General features: G+C 47.5%; 2 protein-coding genes across 2 annotated transcripts in view; both read right to left on the minus strand.

The window, feature by feature from the left end:
- Positions 1 to 554: 554 nt before the first annotated feature.
- On the minus strand, positions 555 to 10,449 carry uba2 (ubiquitin-like modifier activating enzyme 2). Its single transcript, XM_056598916.1, has 17 exons — positions 10,231 to 10,449; positions 9,603 to 9,686; positions 9,412 to 9,482; positions 9,255 to 9,319; positions 9,043 to 9,143; positions 8,627 to 8,748; positions 7,968 to 8,035; positions 7,764 to 7,885; positions 7,507 to 7,606; positions 6,767 to 6,918; positions 5,382 to 5,475; positions 4,752 to 4,864; positions 3,865 to 4,020; positions 3,527 to 3,623; positions 2,409 to 2,514; positions 1,951 to 2,090; positions 555 to 1,153 (listed from the first exon to the last, which is right to left on the minus strand). The coding sequence occupies exons 1-17, from the start codon at positions 10,369 to 10,371 to the stop codon at positions 921 to 923; spliced, it is 1,965 nt and encodes a 654-aa protein (XP_056454891.1). The 5' UTR covers positions 10,372 to 10,449; the 3' UTR covers positions 555 to 920.
- Positions 10,450 to 10,737: 288 nt separating this feature from the next.
- ccdc135 (coiled-coil domain containing 135) overlaps positions 10,738 to 26,887 on the minus strand; it is a 23,629-nt gene continuing 7,479 nt past the window's right edge. The window contains exons 8-18 of the mRNA XM_056598915.1: positions 17,043 to 17,135; positions 16,489 to 16,564; positions 15,432 to 15,560; positions 14,894 to 15,022; positions 14,191 to 14,402; positions 13,220 to 13,435; positions 12,671 to 12,781; positions 12,381 to 12,491; positions 11,823 to 12,014; positions 11,458 to 11,597; positions 10,738 to 11,318 (exon numbers count right to left, since the gene is read on the minus strand). Of these exons, the coding sequence (XP_056454890.1) occupies positions 11,237 to 11,318; positions 11,458 to 11,597; positions 11,823 to 12,014; positions 12,381 to 12,491; positions 12,671 to 12,781; positions 13,220 to 13,435; positions 14,191 to 14,402; positions 14,894 to 15,022; positions 15,432 to 15,560; positions 16,489 to 16,564; positions 17,043 to 17,135 (1,491 nt within the window). The 3' untranslated portion in view covers positions 10,738 to 11,236. The remainder of the gene's footprint in view (positions 11,319 to 11,457; positions 11,598 to 11,822; positions 12,015 to 12,380; positions 12,492 to 12,670; positions 12,782 to 13,219; positions 13,436 to 14,190; positions 14,403 to 14,893; positions 15,023 to 15,431; positions 15,561 to 16,488; positions 16,565 to 17,042; positions 17,136 to 26,887) is intronic.

Consider the following 26,887-nt stretch of genomic DNA (forward strand, 5'->3'; position numbering starts at 1 on the left):
CGTGCACGCGCTGCCCCTATACACACACAACCCTTATTGTTTTGAACTCTTTGGCTTATCCTTGTATTCAAATATACGAACAATTAAATACATGGTCAAACTCGACTTACGCATTGTTTGATTAACCTTCGTAAACTAAATACTAAACACGGATAAAAAAATATTATAAAGATTTTTCTGTCATCCCATCTGCGTTTGTAAACATTGATAAGGAAGTAGGACGATACGTCACACTTCGAGTAAACGACTTCATGGCTTTTGCTCTAATAAAATCAGTGAACTTTGTCATCTCCCGTGCATACAGTTAACCTCTCACGTGCGTTAGGCATGTAATATTTACATAGCTGCCCTAATTCCTAGACCTTCATCCACCTGAACGAATGGTCATATAATCTTACAGCTATCATGCATCACGTTACATGATTAAATACATTATTCGTTTTCTTTAGTTTAATCAATGAATTTGTAGTCTGAATCAGTCACTGCTGCTTATTTACTTTAGAAACATTTTTCAACTTTTATTGCGTATCCATGGTTGCACCAATAATGTGTGAAAAAAATAGTATCAAACAAGGTGGATATGTTGAGAATTTTATTTGTGTACCTTACCATAGCACAGGAAACAGTGTGACTTATGTAGCATGAGAAAAACTATGTTTATAAAAATACAAAACAAAACAAAATTGCATCAGTCTGGGACCAGAAAGTAAGAATTACAGCACAAACAGAAAAAAGAGTAGCGTATTGCAATTGTTGTTTTTTTCCTTCTTTTGTACATAGATTATATACAACCACTGTAAGAGAGATTGAACAGAATGAATACACGCGTCATGGCGGGGGACTCAAATAAAAGAAAAGATTCAGAAATTGTCCGTTGGAAATTAGATTCTTGTGGTGGAAAAAAAGCTCAAAAATACAGTCTAGTCCAGAGCAATGATGTCGTCATCGTCGTCGTCGTCGTCATCATCTGCATCCGCTGCTCCGTGTGACTGGTTGGTCCGCGGCCTCTTGACAGAGGCCTCTCCGGTCTCGTCGTCAAGGTGCTTCCTCTTGGTGCCACTGGTTGGCACGGCAGCGGCGCTAGACGACGATGCCTCCTCCTCCTCCTCCCCTTCAGACTCAACAATCATGACGTCGTCGACCTCTGCCGGAGCTACAGAGCAGAGGAGACATTCAGAGGATGAAGGTCATGCAGATCAATCAAGGGATCCTTCACGACAGCATACTTTACAACTTAAAACACGTTTCAGAAGATGGGACTTTTCTCTTCCTCAGGAGATGTTAAAAATGGCCCAGGAGATTAAACATCTGAAATAAGTTTATACTGGCAACATTGGATTAGAACGGAAGCCCCAACAGGCCACTTGAAGGTGACCTTAAGGGGTTGCATGCCGATCATGGCGGCCACACAGCTGTGCTCCAATATCCATACTAGCTATACTTAGTTTGAGTACGTAGGTCGTTCCAATTAAGATGGGGGCAAAAATAAGTCTACTGAAAGGACCCGGATGGTGTACTCAAAACGGTCAAACCGAGAAGGGAAGGATCGATGCACACTTTTCGTCCTCAACGGCAGCCATCTTAGCTAGGTAGCGGGAAGAGGGCGGGAGCCAGGCTGAGCCAACGTCGGCGCGTTTTCCACATAGCCTGCATTAATAGAGTCGTTTTGTAGTTCTTAGAGCTTTAATAGCTGCTAGGCGTAAAGAGTTCACCGCTCAAGGCCGCGGCGGCAGTCGTGATCGTAATTCCCGGTTAGTGCGGACAGTGTACTAGGTTTAAGTTTACTCATGGCAGTATGGACGTTGGAACACAGCACTGGCCTCTGTGCGGTTTCAAGAGTTGCAGTAACGCGCGTCACACCCTCCTGTACCAAACCAGTCCGTCCAGTCTCCGCTCGGGTCCATAATGGCCGTGGGCGCAGCCTAATAAACGGTTCCCTTCTCTACCGACCGTTGGAGGTGGACGGCTGGGCGGAGTCCTTGTTGCCGTTGGCGATACTGCTGGCATCTTCCTGGTTACTGGGAGGAGGAGGAGCTTTATCCGGGGCGTCGCCCACTACTTCGAACTCAACATCCTTCTCTAGGTCCTCGCTGCAGGGCCAACACACACACACACACACACACACACACACACACACACACACACACACACACACACACACACACACACACACACACACACACACACACACACACACACACACACACACACACACACACACACACACACACACACACACACACGACAAAAGGAGAAAAACATTTTGAAGGCAACTACACCGGGGCGGTTTACGTTCATTATAGACGCAGTAGGCCGAGTTTTGTGAAGAGGTCAAAGTGTGGTTGCATCATGTCACAACAGGTATCCGTGTCAGTGTGAGCCTTCAGCGTCTGGCTGAAGATACGTACGCATGCAGGACGTTGATGAGGAGCGTGTAGTCCTGGAGAAAGTCGTCCGATTGCAGGCGGCTGCCGTTGCGGATGCCAAAGTCAGACAGAAACTTGCCGTTGTTGGCTGGGGGAAAAATGAAGAAGGTGAATGAAGTACATCAAAGCAGGGAGAGGGAAACAGTCACTACATCATCTCAATCTTAATTTAATTACTTTAAATAACTCCAACAACATAAAAACATGCAAATAATACTTTTATCTTCATTAAAGAATGAAAACATCACTTTTCCTGGGATTTGGGGTGTTGCTTTGGGTCTCTGATGCCCCTACACACATACTTAAAATTTTTTTTTTTTGTCAAATATGCATTTCTGAAGTACCCCGCCTACAGTCACCAAACGAGCGAGTCCGTTTCGGCGCGGACTCTTCAGTAGGAAGCAGGCACATTTTTACCACCCACTTCCCCATCCCCCTCCAATCAGAGCCTTTTGGGGACCAGCGGACCAGCGATTGGGGGGGCGGAGATGTTCGCACATTTCAGAAGCAGAGAGATGCTGTACTAAAACAGTCTGATTCGTCAGTTTGCCATGTGACAGCCTGGCAGGGAGGCCGCCGGCAGCACATTTTTATTTTATTTCTAGCGAACAGCTTCAAAAACAACTTTTCTGGAACTCATATACTATGTTTAATTTTTGGGTAAACATAACATGTCAACTTCAAAACCTACAGCTGAAACCTTTCTGAAACCCTCTGCCGTGCAATAAAACAGCAGCAGCACAACTGTTCAAACCAGATGTTGGATTCATCATCATCATCATTTTTTCCCGCTCGGCGCTTTTCATGGCCTTGGGGCGCTTCTGCTGGAGAGTTGGAAGTCTCTGTTCCAGCATCAGCAGGATGTCTGGATTCGACATCACATCGCGACATCAGCCAGGGTTAGGTGCTTTGTCAAAGACACCTCGACACTCTGCTTGGTGAAGCCGGGGATCGAACCAACAACCTTCAGGTTACCAGCCAACCCGCTCTACCACCTGAGCTACTGCCGATTAATCTCCCGCTCTCGCCCATATTCAGCCTCTCACTCCCAATAACCCATCCTTCAGGGCGTTAAGAAACACCCTCGCCTTGGTCCTTACCATCAGTCTCTCCCTCCTCTGAGGAGATAAGGATGGTTCCCTTGCCGTCCTCTATGTTAACGTCTGGAGCCACCATCCCAAATCTCTCCTTGAGAATCTAAAAACAGACAAAAACAAAAAGGGTCATGAAGCGAAGCATTATAAATATAACATGATACCGATCACAAGCTCTACGTCTGGAACACTTTGAGCAGTGTTGACTGAAGGGCAACACTCACTGTCTCAGCGGGAACATTAATGTTTGACAATTAGTTTGTAGATTTCCTCTAGCCATAACATGGCTCGTTATATGGATGGTGTTGCAGTGAGGGGACGGTGGTGGTGGTGGTGGTGCTCACCCGGTCTTGCAGGGCGAGGACGGTGGTTTTGAGGACGTTGAGTTTGACGGTGACCTCCGGCCGGCTGGCGCAGACGTAACAGTTGGCGCAGGGCGGGTCCAGGATGCACGGGACCAGAAGCTTCTTCCGCAGGTTGGGATGTTTGTTGAGGAAGATCTGGGAGGGAGACATGAGAACGACTCATTAACGACAGTAAAACGGAAAGTTAAGTTTAGTACTTAGAACGACTCATAAGCAACTGTAAAATGTTAAATGTAGTACTTAGAACGACTCATTAACAACAGTAAAGTGTTAATTTAAGTTAAGTATTCTTAGAACGACTCATTAACAACAGTAAAATGGTACGTTAAGTTAAGTTTAGTACTTAGAATGACTCCTTAAGAACAGAAAAATGTGAAGTTAAGTTGAGTACTTAGAACGACACATTAGCAACAGTAAAATGGTAAGTTAAGTTAAGTACAGGAGACCATCTCCAGAGAAGCGCCCGACACTAGATGGAGATGGCCAACATTTCTCATGACAGCTTACGCAAAAAGTACCTTCCTCGTGTGACTGGGTGTCACATCTAGCGTCATGATACAACTCATCAGTTTAACCAACACCACCACTTCATCCAGTAGCCACAGCTCAGAGACACGGCTGTCAGACAGGTACCAGGGCTACCGCGTCCATCCCATAGTCTACAGAACCCAAGGCCCTGGCGTCCCAAGGCCCTGGCGTCCCAAGGCCCTGGCGTCCCAAGGCCCTGGCGTCCCAAGGCCCTGGCGTCCCAAGGCCCTGGCGTCCCAAGGCCCTGGCGTCCCAAGGCCCTGGCGTCCCAAGGCCCTGGCGTCCCAAGGCCCTGGCGTCAGGTGTACGCGGGAGGATGCGTGACGCTGGGGTCTCACCGTGCGGCAGGACTCCAGCTCCCCGGAGACCACCTTGAGGCCCTCCATGACGATGAGGCCGGCGATGATGGCGTTGGTGGTGGCTATGGCCGGGATGATGTTACCTGCCATCGCTACACACACACACACACGGGATATTAGTCAGACCCCCGGCTGTGACATGCCATCGCTGAACCACACACACAGGATATTAGTCAGACCCCCGGCTGTGACATGCCATCGCTGTGACATGCCATCGCTGAAACACACACACACACACACACACACACACACACACACACACACACACACACACACACACACACACACACACACACACACACACACACACACACACACACACACACACACACACACACACACACACACACACACAACCATAGGGGGGGGTTCTGCTGATCAGAAATGAGAAGCTTTAGGCTGGCTACAAAGGAACCCTCAAACTACACAATTTAATGAGATGGGTCGTAGGGGTTCGACCCTAAGGAGCAGATTGGGTCGGCAGCCACTCCCATGCACAGCACGGTGCGTTTACGGTGTTATAACCTTCTACCAGAGCAGACCGCGCTACCGGTGTGCCCCCAGCCCTCCACTGGACCCTAGGACGGAGGTACGGAGAAGCCGTCTTACACTTGATGTCGAAGCGGCTCTTCATGGTCATGCTGAAGATGTGCATGCGCAGGTTGGCCGCCGCCGTGACGAAGTCCAGGGCCGCCGCGTCGTCCTGGCAACGGCGAGAGGGAGGAGGGAGGGAGGAAGGTTTAGACCCCAGGCATTTGAGGGCAGATTATTTGTGTGTTGAGGCAAATAAAAGTGTCTTCATAAAGACGGTCCATTCATTGTTTTATTGTGATTCATTTAACCATACATTGCCATTTTAATTAGGGGTGTGAACAACTCAAATTTTTCATGGTCGAATAATCAGTGGGTGGTTTGAACGAATAATCGATTATTCGATGTGTACCGACAATCACAAATGCAGCCATGGATAATCGGCAAGAAATCACTTAATATCTTTAAACGCAATAAAACAACTACCTGCTAATTAGTTCCAGTCAAATTGTCTGTTCAGCCTTCAAAACGAGAGCTGGTAAATTGTAAAAGATGCATTAAACTGTAATCAGAAAACGCGGTTATAGACCCTATAGTATCTGTGGTATAAAGGCTGGGACGAATTTCTAATTATAAATATGTACACTTTATGTTGAAAGTATAGACGGTCGCGATTCCCATTGAAATGAATGGCGCGGTGATTCGGAACGTTAGCTCTCTGGTTCATATCTGAGCGGACTACAATAACTCTGGTTGCCAAGTCGAAGCGAAGGTCCGTCCTATTTACTTGAGTGAACAGCGTTTCCGTTGCATAAGAGCCTTATGGGTGGGTAATGATTGTTCCAGGCGTTACCAGGGAAACAAAGTTATGGCTCGTGAAAAACTTTATATTTGGATTGTAAAACATAAAAATATAAATGAAGTGACCATGGTATAAGCGGGATAATGCCCTTCGAGGTGTCCCACATTAGTTCCGTCCGTTAATTCTTGTTTATTTGATTGGGAAAAAATGTTAACTGTCCAAATGTAAAAAATCGACTTTGCCCCTCGGGAACGAATAATCGAATATTATGCCCCATCCCTAATTTTAATCCGTTCCATTTTTCATGAATTAGTTTGAAGATTACTTGATAACGACTGCATAAATGGACAATAAATAACGAAATTATAGAATATGGAAGTGCAGCACATCAATTGTTCTGCTCCACATGCTGGTGGGTACCAGGAGCTCACCTTGTCCCAGACCAGCCCTACATGCTGGGGGGTACCAGGAGCTCACCTTGTCCCAGACCAGCCCTACACGCTGGTGGGTACCAGGAGCTCACCTTGTCCCAGACCAGCCCTACATGCTGGTGGGTACCAGGAGCTCACCTTGTCCCAGACCAGCCCTACAGGCTGGTGGGTACCAGGAGCTCACCTTGTCCCAGACCAGCCCTACATGCTGGTGGGTACCAGGAGCTCACCTTGTCCCAGACCAGCTCGGCCCCTTCTCCCTTCTCCTGCAGCTCCGAGCGCAGGGTCTCAATGCTGTGCTGGAACAGCTGGCAGTAGCCCCACACGCCCAGCACCTGCTGGTCCTTCAGACCCACGGCCTTGACCTCCCCCTGGGGGCGCCCTGGGGAGACGGACTCAGTCAGGCACGCACGTTGGAAAGCAAAAACAACATTCACTAGCTATGCATTTCAACGCCATGCAACCGGTCCAACCGGTCTACCTGTGACCACAACATGAGCTTGATAATACCATTTAGGGAGACGTAACAGATTGAGTTTGACTAATATACCATGTGGGGAGACTAACACAGTGAGTTTGACCATACCGTGGGGAGACTAACAGATTGGGTTTGACTATACCATGTGGGTAGACAAACAGTGAGTTTGACTATACCATGTGGGGAGACTAACAGATTGGGTTTGACTATACCATGTGGGTAGACAAACAGTGAGTTTGACTATACCATGTGGGGAGACTAACAGATTGGGTTTGACTATACCATGTGGGGAGACTAACAGATTCCAAACAAATCTGCTTCCCATCACCGGAGAGCGTAGACCTACTGTCTGGCCATTCACTAACCCCAATGCTAAACACATCTGTGCCATTATCATGGTGCCATTATCGAATGAAAATCCAAACCTGGCAACTGTACATCTGTGGAGAAGAGCACCACTACCGCTAAACACTACCAATGATCAGTGGCTACCTTGGCTTTCCAGCTGATGCCAGTCCAGGGGGAGGGGGGCTTTCCTCTTCTTCCATAACTTGTCCATGGTCAGCAGGTACATGATGTCATCTTTAAAGAGCTGGAGACAAAAGGGCACGAAATGTTTAGCAAAAAATAAATCTCAACACCAAGTATAAAAGATAAATAACTGGGTTGCCTTGTCTCCTGGTCCCCGGCGTTATGTTCAGATCACTTTCCCTTGCGGGGGGGGGGGAACACGTCTCTCTCTCTCTCACCTTGTTGAAGAGTTTGGCGGGGTCGTAGCCCGTGGAGCGAGCCCACTCCTTGGTGGAGACGCGCTTGATGTCCCCGTCCGTCTCCGAGGCCATGGCCCGGGCCTCCGTCTCAGCAGGGTTCCCTGAAGGAGGACACAGAGAGACGGTTGGTCCTGGGGTACCGGCCTGACCGGGAGGGCGGGGTGACGTTCACGATGGACTCACATGACGCCTCGGGGTCGGCCGTGTCAGGAGACACTTCCTGGTCGGCGTCCTCCTCTCCGAACAGCTGACTGCGGTCGCCACGGGAACAGGACACAAGTTAAAGACATGAGGTCGGGACAGGATTTCGGTACGAGTGCCCCATCTTACAGTAGCTCAGGAGGTAGAGCGGGTTGGCTGGTAACCTGAAGGTTGTTGGTTCGATCCCCGGCTCCTCCTAGCTGAGTGTCGAGGTGTCCTTGAGCAAGGCACCTAACCCTGACTGTTAGCTCCCGACGAGTTGGCTGTCGCCTTGCATGGTTGACTCCGCCGTCGGTGTGTGAATGTGTGTGTGAATGGTGAATGTGAGGCAATATTGTAAAGCGCTTTGAGTGGCTAATGGTTAGAAAAGCGCTATATAAATGCAGTCCATTTACATTTACATTTACAACAGGCTCTATTGAACGTATGTAGAGCCAGGGTTCATTTGTATGGGATGTTAATAACTATTGATTCATCACCATTAAGAATTTGATTGTTAACGAGATCAACTACAGTTTAAGGAAAAGGCATGAAAGCAAACTGTATTTGTTATAGCCATGTTTACTATCAATCAATTCATTAGGAAGGCTTTCCAGACATACTTGTCTCCAAATATGAATCCAGAAGCGAGGTGGTCTTACTTGAAGAGGTACTTGGCCCAGACAATGCAATGGATGGGCTCCGAAGGAGTGTTTCTAATGGTGCAGCCAGGGAAAGTCTTCTGGGTGGGTTTCGGCTGGCACTCGTAGCACTCGGTGAGTCCCTGTGGTAACATTATGATTAGGATTTAATCAACAACATACAAAAAGGTACAATTCCTCGCCATGCTGAATAGTGGTCATTTTCATATGGGTCACAATGGTTTCCTTGTAAGAACCTGTAAATGGTCCTAACTGCAGATATGCTCACATTAACTAAAGGCAAAAAGGCATAAAGGCGTTCTCTGGCCCAATCCCATTTCTACCCCTTACCCCTTCAAAGCAAGGGGGAGGGGTAAGGGGAAGTGGTAAGGGGTAGAAATGGGATTGGGCTTCTAACTCCAACACCAATGTATTACCTTCTTGATGACCGTGACCTGGCCAAGGTAGCCTGCAGTGCCGCTCTCAATCAGAGGAATGTCAGCTGCCAAACACATCCTGTTCACATGGTTACGGGCAGCTGGGAAGAGACAAGTGTTGATGAGGTTATGTTATTATCTCCCATCTACAGCTTTAACCGCATAGGTGAGCCGTGTTGATAACCACCAGAGCTGCGGAGAAGAGCTCCTACCTCGGTTGTCCAAAGCGTTCATCACCAGCATGAAGTTCCGGAAAAACTCCACGTTGTAATCAGGGCTGCAACACAGACAGATGGGGGTACCACTTGTTATGGGAAATCCCAAATGATTGTTCAGGTTCATATATGTTAATATTTTAGTAGGACATACTTCATGATACTGTCATGGTAGGCAGTAATGTTTGCTGTTGGACAAAACTGAAGTACGCTCTCTTTGGCCACCTGTAACATAAATAGATCAGAAAGGTTGTAATTCATGCTTCTTTCTGCTAGTACAGACATACTTTCAAATAAATAAAATAAAATAAACAGTACAATATTGTTTTTAACAATGATGCATACCTGTGCTTTAGACTTGCCAACATGCTTCTTCTGAAACAAGAACTGCCGATTGAGGTTGCTGACATCAATAATGTCCAAATCAATCTTCAAGATAGGAAACAAATAACAATTTAGACATTCGGTAGAATAACCAAAAATAGGCATTAATATTTGGCCCTGGTTTAAATTAAATACATGCACATTCGATTTTGGGGAGCACTTAAATAAGAACACCTCGCATTATGGGGTCAATACATGCTAACAGTAAACAGTATGTGCAAGTAAGTTATGCGAGGGAAATAATAAGCAGAGTGATGCTCCGTAAAACCCAATTATGCACTGCATGATTCGTTGAGAGAAATATTTAAATATCACGTTATTAATTCCGTGTTGACGTCTGCCATTGGCCAGCTAGCTAGCTATTGTGTTTAGGAAAACGACTACCGGTGCGTTAAAGCGGCGCACAACAAGATGAACATCGGTAAATGCAAGCGGCCCATCTCTGGAATGTGTCGGGGAATACAAGAGTTTACTCGTTAACCGATGAAGCATCTAATGGGTTTTAACGTATGGCCTCCTTGCACTGGGGCTCTGCACAAAGACATGGCGCGTTAGCTAGCTAGCCCACAAAACACAAAAGGTTACCCACCACTTCAATGTTCTTGAAGCCAGTGAGGACGAGGTTCTTCAACAGTTCACAACCGATGCCTCCCGCCCCAACCACCAATACCCGACAGGTGGACAAGGACTCGGCGAGCTCTTTTCGAAGAGAACCCACGAGTTGTACCATGTTGATCGGCGAGTCAGAAGTAGCGCCAGGAGAACACCGGGTAGTAAGCTAGCGGCTATGCTAACAAAATAGAGGGATCTTGGTAACAGGGAAGCGCGAGTAGCGGCGCTGCAGCGCCACGTATAGGGGGCATGGGGAAATGAAATTAACCAAATCTGGCGCAATTATACACAAAAATGATACATACTTATCTGTAGCTATATATAGGCCTATGTAGCTTTATATATAGTTAAAATATATAGAAGAATATCCATATATATGTCGTCTAATATACGTCTAAATATGCATTACTTAGTTGTTGACTTGACTACGTTTTTTTTAATATATTTCACATTTTTTGAGCTTCTGGAAGTTTGGTCACTGACCTTTGGTTAAAAGAGTTTTAGGTCTCGACCTAAAAGAGTTTTAGGTCAGTGACCTAAAACTCCTAATTCCAACTACTATATATATCTACTTTTCAGCTTTCATCATGCACATCTACAATGTCACCACACAAGGAGTAAGTAACCCTTTTTTCGTTTTTATTAGAAGGCATGTGCATGTCTTATGTGTTGCATGTGAAATATTCAGCTTATTTGATCTCATCCAAAGAACTAATTTCAATATTAAAACGCAATTCACAATCCCTGGGTGGCTCACCCTGCCAATCCTTCTTTCCTGTCCGTCTTCAGTCTCCTGTCAATCAAGGCAAAAAAGAGCCGCAAAAAATAGTTATTTTATTTCTTCATTAGACGTACAGGGGGTCAAAAATCGAGGGTTCTTCATGTGATTTACATTTTCTCCATAACGTTGGAGGTTCTGTGTCTCGGGCTTCCAGCGTATCCATCTCCGCGTCGGGCCCCCGGCCCTTCAGTCTCCCATCGGCTCACAGGTGAGGGGCCAATCGAGGGTCCCGAATGAGCTTCTCTTTAAGGGCCAGGTGCTTCTGGGGAGTGATTTCCTTGTGTCTGCACACACAGACACACACGCAAACAAAGACACACACACACACACACACACACACACACACACACACACACACACACACAAATATATGACATTCATTTTTGTCAAGCTACGATGATCTTTGTAAGGTGCGTGTGTTACCTCGACTGGCGTTGTTTGATGACCCCTATCTTGAAGACGGTCTCGGAGCAGTAGGCGTGGTAGCGCTCCTCCTCCTCCTTACTCATGTTCAGCTGGTTGATCTGGTACCGCTGCTGTTCGTGCTGAAGCGCCTGGGTCTCCTATAGGGTACAACGGACAAACCTCAGAGCTTTGTACCGCCATATCCTTTTGTATCGCTACATACCGTTGCTGTCAATGTTTTGGAGCAGTAAACCTGAACATTGAGTTATGCGATGACTTACATTTAAGGTCAGAAGTTCAAATCCAGTATTTAGTTCCCACGTAAATTTGACGGGGGGGGATGAACCGATCCCCCAGTCCGTTGGCGTCTGTGTGAGCCGTACCTTATCGTACCGGGCCTGGAGGATCTTGTCCTGCTCGATCATCCTCATTCTCTGGTTGGCCAGGCAGTCCTCCAGCACCTTCTGGGCCTGCTGGGAGCTCAGGACCTCTGGGTCGCCCATCCGGGCCAGGAACGGGGCCAGGAGGTCGATTTCCTTCTTAACCTGCTTCTGGCTCTCCTCCTGGGCGCGTATCTACGGGTGCGGTGTGGGGAGAGGTTTAACTCCCCGAGGATACTAACCACAAACAATTGGGGGGAAGATGTTGTTGTTCTCTTCTTCGTATGATGATTACGATGATTATGATGATTATGATGATTAGAATATTTATGATGATGACGATTACTATTATTATTGGATGGAATCATTGTTGTTGTTTATAACAGTTACAATACATGGTTGTGGATACAACACATTTACATTAAAACTACATAAAATATTTGTGTGTTTGTGTGTGTGTGTGTGTGTGTGTGTGTGTGTGTGTGTGTGTGTGTGTGTGTGTGTGTGTGTGTGTGTGTGAGTTTGCATGTGTGTGTGTGTATGTGTGCGTGCGTTTCACACCATGTCTTCTCTGTAGCGTTGGACCTTCTCATTGCGAGCTGTGTCGTAGATGGAGATTCGAAGCTCAGGGTTTCTCTCCTCTCTTTCTCTGGTGGCTAGGATCTCTCTCACCTGCACACACACGCACACACACACACACAGACACACACACACAAATACACACATACACACACAAAAACACCTGTGCTTGAAATATATCAATAGTTGTTGGTACCATTGCTAATGCTACCATACGCACATACACAGGACATAGACATAGGATGTACACACGGATGACAACGTGAAGGCACCTCAGTCTCTGAGTGTTTGATCTGTAGAGCGACTTTCTCCTCCTCATCCATCAGGGCTGTCAGCATCTCATACAGATACACATTCTTGGGAGGGTCTTCGTGCGGGTCCCCCTGAACACACACACGCACACACATATAAGTGGACCGGGCACAAACATACATGCACGCACACACATGCATGCATGCATGCACTCACACACACACACACACACACACACACACACACACACACACACAATTACACGTGCATCCACAAACATACAGATTAAAATAATATTGGCAACACAACAACCTAGTTGATGTGTGATCAATGTATACAATCTGTGTGTTGTTTGTGTTCCTTCCGGTCTCTCTTCTTTACTGGGTGCCACTGGGTACTGGTTCTCTCTACCTGGTAGCCGGTCTCTCCCTGGTGGGTGTCTTTACCGGGATCTCTTTACTGGGTACCACGGGGTACTGGGTGTCTCTACCTGGTAGCCGGTCTCTCCCTGGCGGGTCTCTTTACTGGGATCTCTTTACTGGGTACCACGGGGTACTGGGTGTCTCTACCTGGTAGCCGGTGACCATGCCGGGCCTCCAGCTCTCCGCCCGCTGGCCGTCCGGTAACACCCTGGGTTTGACGAAGCTCCTCCGGACGGGGATGATGCGGTCGTCCTCCAGGTGGAAGGTCACCTCGATGCTCCCCTCGGCGAATAGGAACACCCGCTCCGCCACGTCCTCCCTGGCCGCCTTGGCCGCGTCCCGGTGGAAGCGCTCCACCACTCTCTGCACGGATTGAACAGCGGGAAACGGCAAACCCACACAGTTGACCAATAAGGACTATACTGACTAGAACATTGATCTTTATTATGAAAGGTGCGTTACATGTCGATCCCGTCCATCTTTGAGCCTACGTTTGTGGAGGGCAGATAGCTCAGCTAGCTGTTCTGTATAGAGCTATGTGGGCATTGATAGCTCAGCTAGCTGTTCTGTATAGAGCTATGTGGGCATTGATAGCTCAGCTAGCTGTTCTGTATAGAGCTATGTGGGCATTGATAGCTCAGCTAGCTGTTCTGTATAGAGCTATGTGGGCATTGATAGCTCAGCTAGCTGTTCTGTATAGAGCTATGTGGGCATTGATAGCTCAGCTAGCTGTTCTGTATAGAGCTATGTGGGCATTGATAGCTCAGCTAGCTGTTCTGTATAGAGCTATGTGGGCATTGATAGCTCAGCTAGCTGTTCTGTATAGAGCTATGTGGGCATTGATAGCTCAGCTAGCTGTTCTGTATAGAGCTATGTGGGCATTGATAGCTCAGCATGTATTGCAGTTATTTGAGTTTCCCACTAATAACACATCCGGCCTTGTAATAAATCCCCGTTAAAAGCTGTTGGTAGTTCACTCGACCTTCCCACAAACACACAAACACAGTGAAAGGGAGACATGTAGAAATGGCTTTGTGGGGTCCTGTGATCTTAGCCTACACAGGGTTTGAATGTGATGTGCTGGTGTTGTACGGTAGCTTCCGTCTGGACGTGAGCACCTCCAGTGGCCGACCGCCCGGCTCCTCGCTGCCGCCCTCCGGGCTCCGAGCGTAGAAGACGTGTCGGGAATAGAGCAGGTCGTCCCGGTGGTCAAAGGTCTCCTCCATCTGCCCCGGGGACTCCACCCTCCGCAGCAGCCCGTCGGGGCACGCCCTGCTGTGGAAGTCCATCCGGCGCTCCGTCCCGGGGGCCAGGGACACGTAGCTGTGGGCTGAGACGGCCACACACACACGATGATCACGCCACACACACACAGGACCATCACACCACACACACACGACGATCACGCCACACACACACAGGACCATCACACCACACACACGCCCATCACAGCACACACACACGACGATCACACCACACACACACGACGATCACGCCACACACACACGACGATCACGCCACACACAGGACCATCACACCACTGAGAGAGACTTCAGGGAGGAGATGAGGAACTGAGCCCAGGTTGCTGCTGTTGCTTTCAATCGTACTCAACATAGTTCTCAGATTCGTGAAACACAATGAATTTGAAGATTAATCCAGCCAAATAATTCAGCTGTTATTATAATTCGGGTAGTAAGAAAAAGGAAATCACTAAAACAGCAAAAAGTTATTACTGATAGACAACAATTATATTTGACAAAGCCATTTAAAAAAGACAGGACATTTTTCGATGACAGCCGAAAAGCTTGAAAGAAGGTTTACTTTTGAGTTTGAGTTTGCAGCCGGGACTAAAGCGTTCTATGGTGACGTTGGTGGCTCTCTGCAGCTCCCTCTCCTCCAGGTGGTCCAGTCTGTTCTGGAACCACTCCCTCACCACGTCCACCTCCTCACCTAACACACACACACACACACACACACACACGTACCCACACACACTCACGTACCCACACACACACACACGTACCCACACACACTCACGTACCCACACACACACACGTACCCAGACACACACACGTACCCACACACACGTACCCACACACACGTACCCACACACACGTACACACACACACACACACACACACACACACACACACACACACACACACACACACACACACACACACACACACACACACACACACACACACACACACACACACACACACACACACACACACACACACACACACACACACATTTATTGCACATTTATCGTCAAGTCTCTGTGTTAATGTTAGTATATGAAGGGAAAGCGACCCTTTAGGGGCCTCTGTATGTAGGTGGTCTCTATGAGCCTTACACTCCAGGTCTGTGTATGTGGTGAGGCGCGTCACCAGGCCGTCTGGAAGCAGGTAGGGGGTGAACTGCTCCAGCTTAGCCTTACGGTACTGGGTGCATCTGGAGCCCCCGGGCCAGCGTCTCTCCAGGTCTGAAAGACATCCAACATGTCAAGGAGGGGGGATCTCTGGATGTGGCTCATGGACTTAAGCTGTGGGAGTGACCCTGCTGGAATCCTCAGTAAGAAGCAGTGCTGAAAGTATGAAATGGTTTTCCCACTAAGATGAGTAATGGGGGGTTGTATCCGCGGTAAACAGCAGTACAGCACAAGCGGTGGCATACGACCCCATATGACTGTTAACCCATGGCCATGTTTGCGCTGTGGTCACTGGGGTCACTATGTGGGCACTGGCAGCATGCGTCATGGAGACACAGTGTTTACCTGCCAAGGATGTGTGTTGTTCTTCTAAGATGATTAGGGAGTCTCTCGGTGAACCTCTGTGCTTATCTTGAGTACAATCGACAGGTACCTAGCAGTGTTTGTAATGAATGGGCAGTGCTGTGTGCTATATATACACCACATGTTACCGTTCACAGCCGGAACAAGTCAGTGATGCAAGTCATAGGATAAACACAAAATATACAATGGCTGGTGAGAAAATCGTGCACAGATATCGTTTTTTAGAGGCATAGGTCATGCATACAGTACACATAGTTAAAACAGATATCTTAAATTTAACATGACATTATATCCAGGGCTATTTGTTCTTGCTGCCTCAATGTTTAATTCAACATGTTAATTTCCCTCTATACTTCACAATATCCATCAAACGCCTCAGAGATATGATAGGCATTGCAAGAGTGCAAAACATGCCTCGAAACGCAAACACTACAAAAGACAGTTTGTTGATAAAATCTTGGGATGCGTGCTTAAAAAACCAAAGTTAAGGCAATTCAACCAGCAACTCTTTAAGTCTGTGAAAACATGCATAGGAGGGAGTTCAAGTGGAAAACACGGTTGGGGCCGTCCTGGGTTTTTCCAAACCCGTTGGAAAGACGTGCGTCTTGCGACGACGTACCTTGTTTGGAGAGAGCGACGGTGTCCACCCAGGACCTCGGCATCTCAAAGGGCTTGGGCTCCTCGGACCACTCCTCCTGGGAGAGAGAGAGAGAGACACGTCGCGGCCGCAGCGGAGCAGAGAGGAAACCAAACAACGTACCGCACGCCGGGCCGAACCGTACGCACACACCCTCTCAACACACGCATAAAACACGCATACGCAACTCTTTGTGTTTTTTAATTTGCGTTCATTCATGAGAAGGACAGAAGCAAGGGAAAGACCCTCATTTCTTTCCCTACCACCTGTATTACCCTTACCACACAAATGAGAATAAAAAGGAACACTGAGATAGGAGGGAAAGAGGGTAGATACCATAATAGGCCGTTTATCAGCACCATCCCCTATCATTGATAGCAAATATATTATTGAGCTGGAAAAAACAATCTTGTTGCTTCACAGCAACAGTTTTTCTAAATGTATACTATACTAGACTACACACACGCGCACACACACACACACACACATGCACACACACACACACACAGAAGAAAACAAGGCGCCAGTACACATACCTCCTCCTCCAGCTCTTCCTCCTCCTCCTTTTCAGTTATTCTGAACAGAACCGACTCCCACATGGTAGTATCCCCAAGGTCATACTCCATGTCCTACACACACGCAGACGCAGACGCAGACGCAGACACAGACACAGACACAGACACAGACACAGACACAGACACAGACACAGACACAGACACAGACACACACACACACACACACACACACACACACACACACACACACACACACACACACACACACACACACACACACACACAGTTACCATAGGGGGGGGGTTCTGCTGATTAGAAATGAGAAGCTTTAGGCTGGCTACAAAGGAACCCTCAAACTACACAATTTAATGAAATGGGTCGTAGGGGTTCGACCCTAAGGAGAGCAGATTGGGTCGGCAGCCACTCCCATGCACAGCACGGTGCGTTTACGGTGTTATAACCTTCTACCAGAGCAGACCGCGCTACCGGTGTGCCCCCAGCCCTCCACTGGACCCTAGGACGGAGGTACGGAGAAGCCGTCTTACACTTGATGTCGAAGCGGCTCTTCATGGTCATGCTGAAGATGTGCATGCGCAGGTTGGCCGCCGCCGTGACGAAGTCCAGGGCCGCCGCGTCGTCCTGGCAACGGCGAGAGGGAGGAGGGAGGGAGGAAGGTTTAGACCCCAGGCATTTGAGGGCAGATTATTTGTGTGTTGAGGCAAATAAAAGTGTCTTCATAAAGACGGTCCATTCATTGTTTTATTGTGATTCATTTAACCATACATTGCCATTTTAATTAGGGGTGTGAACAACTCAAATTTCTCATGGTCGAATAATCAGTGGGTGGTATGAACGAATAATCGATTATTCGATGTGTACCGACAATCACAAATGCAGCCATGGATAATCGGCAAGAAATCACTTAATATCTTAAACGCAATAAAACAACTACCTGCTAATTAGTTCCAGTCAAATTGTCTGTTCAGCCTTCAAAACGAGAGCTGGTAAATTGTAAAAGATGCATTAAACTGTAATCAGAAAACGCGGTTATAGACCCTATAGTATCTGTGGTATAAAGGCTGGGACGAATTTCTAATTATAAATATGTACACTTTATGTTGAAAGTATAGACGGTCGCGATTCCCATTGAAATAAATGGCGCGGTGATTCGGAACGTTAGCTCTCTGGTTCATATCTGAGCGGACTACAATAACTCTGGTTGCCAAGTCGAAGCGAAGGTCCGTCCTATTTACTGGAGTCAACAGCGTTTCCGTTGCATAAGAGCCTTAAGGGTGGGTAATGATTGTTCCAGGCGTTACCAGGGAAACAAAGTTATGGCTCACGAAAAACTTTATATTTGGATTGTAAAACATGGTATAAGCGGGATAATGCCCTTCGAGGTGTCCCACATTAGTTCCGTCCGTTAATTCTTGTTTATTTGAATGGGAAAAAATTTTAACTGTCCAAATGTTAAAAATCGACTTTGCCCCTCGGGAACGAATAATCTGATATTATGCCCCATCCCTAATTTTAATCCGTTCCATTTTTCATGAATTAGTTTGAAGATTACTTGATAACGACTGCATAAATGGACAATAAATAAAGAAATTATAGAATATGGAAGTGCAGCACATCAATTGTTCTGCTCCACATGCTGGTGGGTACCAGGAGCTCACCTTGTCCCAGACCAGCCCTACACGCTGGTGGGTACCAGGAGCTCACCTTGTCCCAGACCAGCCCTACATGCTGGTGTGTACCAGGAGCTCACCTTGTCCCAGACCAGCTCGGCCCCTTCTCCCTTCTCCTGCAGCTCCGAGCGCAGGGTCTCAATGCTGTGCTGGAACAGCTGGCAGTAGCCCCACACGCCCAGCACCTGCTGGTCCTTCAGACCCACGGCCTTGACCTCCCCCTGGGGGCGCCCTGGGGAGACGGACGCAGTCAGGCACGCACGTTGGAAAGCAAAAACAACATTCACTAGCTATGCATTTCAACGCCATGTAACCGGTCCAACCGGTCTACCTGTGACCACAACATGGGTTGGACCATACCGTGGGGAGACTAACAGATTGAGTTTGACTATACCATGTGGGGAGACTAACAGTGAGTTTGACCATACCGTGGGGAGACTAACACAGTGAGTTTGACTATACCATGTGGGGAGACTAACACAGTGAGTTTGACTATACCATGTGGGGAGACTAACACAGTGAGTTTGACTATACCATGTGGGGAGACTAACACAGTGAGTTTGACTATACCATGTGGGGAGACTAACACAGTGAGTTTGACTATACCATGTGGGGAGACTAACACAGTGAGTTTGACTATACCATGTGGGGAGACTAACACAGTGAGTTTGACTATACCATGTGGGGAGACTAACACAGTGAGTTTGACTATACCATGTGGGGAGACCAACAGATTGGGTTTGACTATACCATGTGGGGAGACAAACAGATTCCAAACAAATCTGCTTCCCATCGCCGGAGAGTGAAGACCTAACTGTCTGACAATTCACTAACCCCAATGCTAAACACATCTGTGCCATTATCAGGGTGCCATTATCGAATGAAAAGCAAAACTGGACTCCTGGCAACTGTAGATCTGTGGAGAAGAGCACCACTACCGCTAAACACTACCAATGATCAGCAGCTACCTTGGCTTTCCAGCTGATGCCAGTCCAGGGGGAGGGGGGCTTTCCTCTTCTTCCATAACTTGTCCATGGTCAGCAGGTACATGATGTCATCTTTAAAGAGCTGGAGACAAAAGGGCACGAAATGTTTCGCAAAAAATAAATCTCAACACCAAGTATAAAAGATAAATAACTGGGTTGCCTTGTCTCCTGGTCCCCGGCGTTATGTTCAGATCACTTTCCCTTGCGGGGGGGGGAACACGTCTCTCTCTCTCTCTCACCTTGTTGAAGAGTTTGGCGGGGTCGTAGCCCGTGGAGCGAGCCCACTCCTTGGTGGAGACGCGCTTGATGTCCCCGTCCGTCTCCGAGGCCATGGCCCGGGCCTCCGTCTCAGCAGGGTTCCCTGAAGGAGGACACAGAGAGACGGTTGGTCCCGGGGTACCGGCCTGACCGGGAGGGCGGGGTGACGTTCACGATGGACTCACATGACGCCTCGGGGTCGGCCGTGTCCGGAGACACTTCCTGGTCGGCGTCCTCCTCTCCGAAGAGCTGACTGCGGTCGCCATGGGAACAGGACACAAGTTAAAGAAATGAGGTCGGGACAAGGTTTCAGTACGAGTGCCCCATCTTATAACAGGCCCTACTGATCGTATGTATGTAGAGCCAGGGGTCATTTGTATGGGATGTTAATAACTATTGATTCATCGCCATTAAGAATTCGATTGTTAACAAGATCAACTACAGTTTAAGGAAAATGCATGAAAGCAAAGTAGATTTGTTATAGCCATGTTTACTATCAATCAATTCATTAGGAAGGCTTTCCAGACATACTTGTCTCCAAATATGAATCCAGAAGCGAGGTGTTCTTACTTGAAGAGGTACTTGGCCCAGACAATGCAATGGATGGGCTCCGAAGGAGTGTTTCTGATGGTGCAGCCAGGGAAAGTCTTCTGGGTGGGTTTCGGCTGGCACTCGTAGCACTCAGTGAGTCCCTGTGGTGACATTATGATTAGGATTTAATAAACATACAAACAGATCCCAGAAAAGGCAACAAAAAGGTACAATTCCTAGCAATGCTGAATAGTGGTCATTTTCACAGGGGTCACAATGGTATCTTTGTAAGAACCTGTAAATGGTCCTAGCTGCAGATATGCTCACTACATTAACTAATTGCAAAAAGGCATAAAGGCGTTATCTAACTCCAACACCAATGTATTACCTTCTTGATGACTGTGACCTGGCCAAGATAGCCCGCAGTGCCGCTCTCAATCAGAGGAATGTCAGCTGCCAAACACATCCTGTTCACATGGTTACGGGCAGCTGGAAAGAGACAAGTGTTGATGAGGTTATGTTATTATCTCCCATCTAGAGCTTTAACCGCATAGGTGAGCCGTGTTGATAACCACCAGAGCTGCGGAGAAGAGCTCCTACCTCGGTTGTCCAAAGCGTTCATCACCAGCATGAAGTTCCGGAAAAACTCCACGTTGTAATCAGGGCTGCAACACAGACAGATGGGGTGCACCACTTGTTATGGGAAATCCCAAATGATTGTTCAGGTTCATACATGTTAATTTTTTAGTAGGACATACTTCATGATACTGTCATGGTAGGCAGTAATGTTTGCTGTTGGACAAAACTGAAGTACGCTCTCTTTGGCCACCTGTAACATAAATAGATCAGAAAGGTTGTAATTCATGCTTCTTTCTGCTAGTACAGACATACTTTCAAATAAATAAAATAAAATAAACAGTACACTATTGTTTTTAACAATGATACATACCTGTGCTTTAGACTTGCCAACATGCTTCTTCTGAAACAAGAACTGCCGATTGAGGTTGCTGACATCAATAATGTCCAAATCAATCTTCAAGATAGGAAACAAATAACAATTTAGACATTCGGTAGAATAACCAAAAATAGGCATTAATATTTGCCCCTGGTTTAAATTAAATACATGCACATTCGATTTTGGGGAGCACTTAAATAAGAACACCTCGCATTATGGGGTTAATACATGCCAACAGTAAACAGTATGTGCAAGTAAGTTATGCGAGGGAAATAATAAGCAGAGTGATTCTCCGTAAAACCCAATTATGCACTGCATGATTCGTTGAGAGAAATATTTAAATATCACGTTATTAATTCCGTGTTGACGTCTGCCATTGGCCAGCTAGCTAGCTATTGTGTTTAGGAAAACGACTACCGGTGCGTTAAAGCGGCGCACAACAAGATGAACATCGGTAAATGCAAGCGGCCCATCTCTGGAATGTGTCGGGGAATACAAGAGTTTACTCGTTAACCGATGAAGCATCTAATGGGTTTTAACGTACGGCCTCCTTGCACTGGGGCTCTGCACAAAGACATGGCGCGTTAGCTAGCTAGCCCACAAAACACAAAAGGTTACCCACCACTTCAATGTTCTTGAAGCCAGTGAGGACGAGGTTCTTCAACAGTTCACAACCGATGCCTCCCGCCCCAACCACCAATACCCGACAGGTGGACAAGGACTCGGCGAGCTCTTTTCGAAGAGAACCCACGAGTTGTACCATGTTGATCGGCGAGTCAGAAGTAGCGCCAGGAGAACACCGGGTAGTAAGCTAGCGGCTATGCTAACAAAATAGAGGGTTCTTGGTAACAGGGAAGCGCGAGTAACGGCGCTGCAGCGCCACGTATAGGGGGCATGGGGAAATGAAATTAACCAAATCTGGCGCAATTATACGCAAAAATGATACATACTTATATGTAGCTATATATAGGCCTATGTAGCTTTATATATAGTTAAAATATATAGAAGAATATCCATATATATGTCGTCTAATGTACGTCTAAATATCCATTACTTAGTTGTTGACTTGACTAGGTTTTTTTGATATATTTCACATTTTTTGAGCTTCTGGAAGTTTGGTCACTGACCTTTCGTTAAAAGAGTTTTAGGTCTCGACCTAAAAGAGTTTTAGGTCAGTGACCTAAAACTCCTAATTCCAGCTACTATATATATCTGCTTTTCAGCTTTCATCATGCACATCTACAATGTCACCACACAAGGAGTAACTAACCCTTTTTTCGTTTTTATTAGAAGGCATGTGCATGTCTTATGTGTTGCATGTGAAATATTCAGCTTATTTGATCTCATCCCAAGAACTAATTTCAATATTAAAACGCAATTCTCAGTCCCTGGGTGGCTCACCCTGCCAATCCTCCTTTCCCGTCCGTCTCCTGTCAATCAAGGCAAAAAAGAGCCGCAAAAAATAGAGTTATTTTATTTCTTTATTAGACGTACAGGGGGTCTGAATCGAGGGTTCTTCATGTGATTTACATTTTCTCCATAACGTTGGAGGTTCTGTGTCTCGGGCTTCCAGCGTATCCATCTCCGCGTCGGGGCCCCGGCCCTTCAGTCTCCCATCGGCTCACAGGTGAGGGGCCAATCGAGGGTCCCGAATGAGCTTCTCTTTAAGGGCCAGGTGCTTCTGGGGAGTGATTTCCTTGTGTCTGCACACACAGACACACACAGACACACACACACACACACACACACACACACACACACACACACACACACACACACACACACACACACACACACACACACATATATGACATTCATTTTGTCAAGCTACGATGATCTTTGTAAGGTGCGTGTGTTACCTCGACTGGCGCTGTTTGATGACCCCTATCTTGAAGACGGTCTCAGAGCAGTAGGCGTGGTACCGCTCCTCCTCCTCCTTACTCATGTTCAGCTGGTTGATCTGGTACCGCTGCTGTTCGTGCTGAAGCGCCTGGGTCTCCTATAGGGTACAACGGACAAACCTCAGAGCTTTGTACCGCCATATCCTTTTGTATCGCTACGTACCGTTGCTGTCAAGGTTTTGGAGCAGTAAACCTGAACATTGAGTTATGCGATGACTTACATTTAAGGTCAGAAGTTCAAATCCAGTATTTAGTTCCCACGTAAATTTGACGGGGGGGGGATGAACCGATCCCCCAGTCCGTTGGCGTCTGTGTGAGCCGTACCTTATCGTACCGGGCCTGGAGGATCTTGTCCTGCTCGATCATCCTCATTCTCTGGTTGGCCAGGCAGTCCTCCAGCACCTTCTGGGCCTGCTGGGAGCTCAGGACCTCTGGGTCGCCCATCCGGGCCAGGAACGGGGCCAGGAGGTCGATTTCCTTCTTAACCTGCTTCTGGCTCTCCTCCTGGGCGCGTATCTACGGGTGCGGTGTGGGGAGAGGTTTAACTCCCCGAGGATACTAACCACAAACAATTGGGGGGAAGATGTTGTTGTTCTCTTCTTCGTATGATGATTACGATGATTATGATGATTATGATGATTAGAATATTTATGATGATGACGATTACTATTATTATTGGATGGAATCATTGTTGTTGTTTATAACAGTTACAATACATGGTTGTGGATACAACACATTTACATTAAAACTACATAAAATATTTGTGTGTTTGTGTGTGTGTGTGTGTGTGTGTGTGTGTGTGTGTGTGTGTGTGTGTGTGTGTGTGTGTGTGTGTGTGTGAGTTTGCATGTGTGTGTGTGTATGTGTGCGTGCGTTTCACACCATGTCTTCTCTGTAGCGTTGGACCTTCTCATTGCGAGCTGTGTCGTAGATGGAGATTCGAAGCTCAGGGTTTCTCTCCTCTCTTTCTCTGGTGGCTAGGATCTCTCTCACCTGCACACACACGCACACACACACACACATACACACACACACAAATACACACATACACACACAAAAACACCTGTGCTTGAAATATATCAATAGTTGTTGGTACCATTGCTAATGCTACCATACGCACATACACAGGACATACACATAGGATATTCACACGGATGACAACGTGAAGGCACCTCAGTCTCTGAGTGTTTGATCTGTAGAGCGACTTTCTCCTCCTCATCCATCAGGGCTGTCAGCATCTCATACAGATACACATTCTTGGGAGGGTCTTCGTGCGGGTCCCCCTGAACACACACACGCACACACATATAAGTGGACCGGGCACAAACATACATGCACGCACACACATGCATGCATGCATGCACTCACACACACACACACACACACACACACACACACACACACAATTACACGTGCATCCACAAACATACAGATTAAAATAATATTGGCAACACAACAACCTAGTTGATGTGTGATCAATGTATACAATCTGTGTGTCTTTTGTGTTCCTTCCGGTCTCTCTTCTTTACTGGGTGCCACTGGGTACTGGTTCTCTCTACCTGGTAGCCGGTCTCTCTCTTCCGGTCTCTCTACCTGGTAGCCGGTCTCTCCCTGGCGGGTCTCTTTACTGGGATCTCTTTACTGGGTACCACGGGGTACTGGGTGTCTCTACCTGGTAGCCGGTGACCATGCCGGGCCTCCAGCTCTCCGCCCGCTGGCCGTCCGGTAACACCCTGGGTTTGACGAAGCTCCTCCGGACGGGGATGATGCGGTCGTCCTCCAGGTGGAAGGTCACCTCGATGCTCCCCTCGGCGAATAGGAACACCCGCTCCGCCACGTCCTCCCTGGCCGCCTTGGCCGCGTCCCGGTGGAAGCGTTCCACCACTCTCTGCACGGATTGAACAGCGGGAAACGGCAGACCCACACAGTTGACCAATAAGGACTATACTGACTAGAACATTGATCTTTATTATGAAAGGTGCGTTACATGTCGATCCCGGCCATCTTTGAGCCTACGTTTGTGGAGGGCCGATAGCTCAGCTAGCTGTTCTGTATAGAGCTATGTGGGCATTGATAGCTCAGCTAGCTGTTCTGTATAGAGCTATGTGGGCATTGATAGCTCAGCTAGCTGTTCTGTATAGAGCTATGTGGGCATTGATAGCTCAGCTAGCTGTTCTGTATAGAGCTATGTGGGCATTGATAGCTCAGCTAGCTGTTCTGTATAGAGCTATGTGGGCATTGATAGCTCAGCTAGCTGTTCTGTATAGAGCTATGTGGGCATTGATAGCTCAGCTAGCTGTTCTGTATAGAGCTATGTGGGCATTGATAGCTCAGCTAGCTGTTCTGTATAGAGCTATGTGGGCATTGATAGCTCAGCTAGCTGTTCTGTATAGAGCTATGTGGGCATTGATAGCTCAGCTAGCTGTTCTGTATAGAGCTATGTGGGCATTGATAGCTCAGCATGTATTGCAGTTATTTGAGTTTCCCACTAATAACACATCCGGCCTTGTAATAAATCCCCGTTAAAAGCTGTTGGTAGTTCACTTCGCTTTGTGGGGTCCTGTGATCTTAGCCTTCCCGGGGTTTGAATGTGATGTGCTGGTGTTGTACGGTAGCTTCCGTCTGGACGTGAGCACCTCCAGTGGCCGACCACCCGGCTCCTCGCTGTCCCCCTCCGGGCTCCGAGCGTAGAAGACGTGTCGGGAGTAGAGCAGGTCGTCCCGGTGGTCAAAGGTCTCCTCCATCTGCCCCGGGGACTCCACCCTCCGCAGCAGCCCGTCGGGGCACGCCCTGCTGTGGAAGTCCATCCGCCGCTCCGTCCCGGGGGCCAGGGACACGTAGCTGTGGGCTGAGACGGCCACACACACACAACCATCACGCCACACACACACAGGACCATCACACCACACACACGCCCATCACAGCACACACACACGACGATCACACCACACACACATAACCATCACACACCACACACACACGACGATCACGCCACACACAGGACCATCACACCACACACACAAGCGACCATCACACCACAGAGAGAGACTTCAGGGAGGAGATGAGGAACTGAGCCCAGGTTGCTGCTGTTGCTTTCAATCGTACTCAACATAGTTCTCAGATTCGTGAAACACAATGAATTTGAAGATTAATCCAGCCAAATAATTCAGCTGTTATTATAATTCGGGTAGTAAGAAAAAGGAAATCACTAAAACAGCACAACGTTATTACTGATAGACAACAATTATATTTGACAAAGCCATTTAAAAAAGACAGGACATTTTTCGATGACAGCCGAAAAGCTTGAAAGAAGATTTACTTTTGAGTTTGAGTTTGCAGCCGGGACTAAAGCGTTCTATGGTGACGTTGGTGGCTCTCTGCAGCTCCCTCTCCTCCAGGTGGTCCAGTCTGTTCTGGAACCACTCCCTCACCACGTCCACCTCCTCACCTAACACACACACACACACACACACACACACACACACACACACACACACACACACACACACACACACACACACACACACACACACACACACACACACAC

The sequence above is a fragment of the Gadus chalcogrammus genome, chromosome 9 (genome assembly GCF_026213295.1).
Source record: "Gadus chalcogrammus isolate NIFS_2021 chromosome 9, NIFS_Gcha_1.0, whole genome shotgun sequence".
NCBI classification, from domain to species: domain Eukaryota; kingdom Metazoa; phylum Chordata; class Actinopteri; order Gadiformes; family Gadidae; genus Gadus; species Gadus chalcogrammus.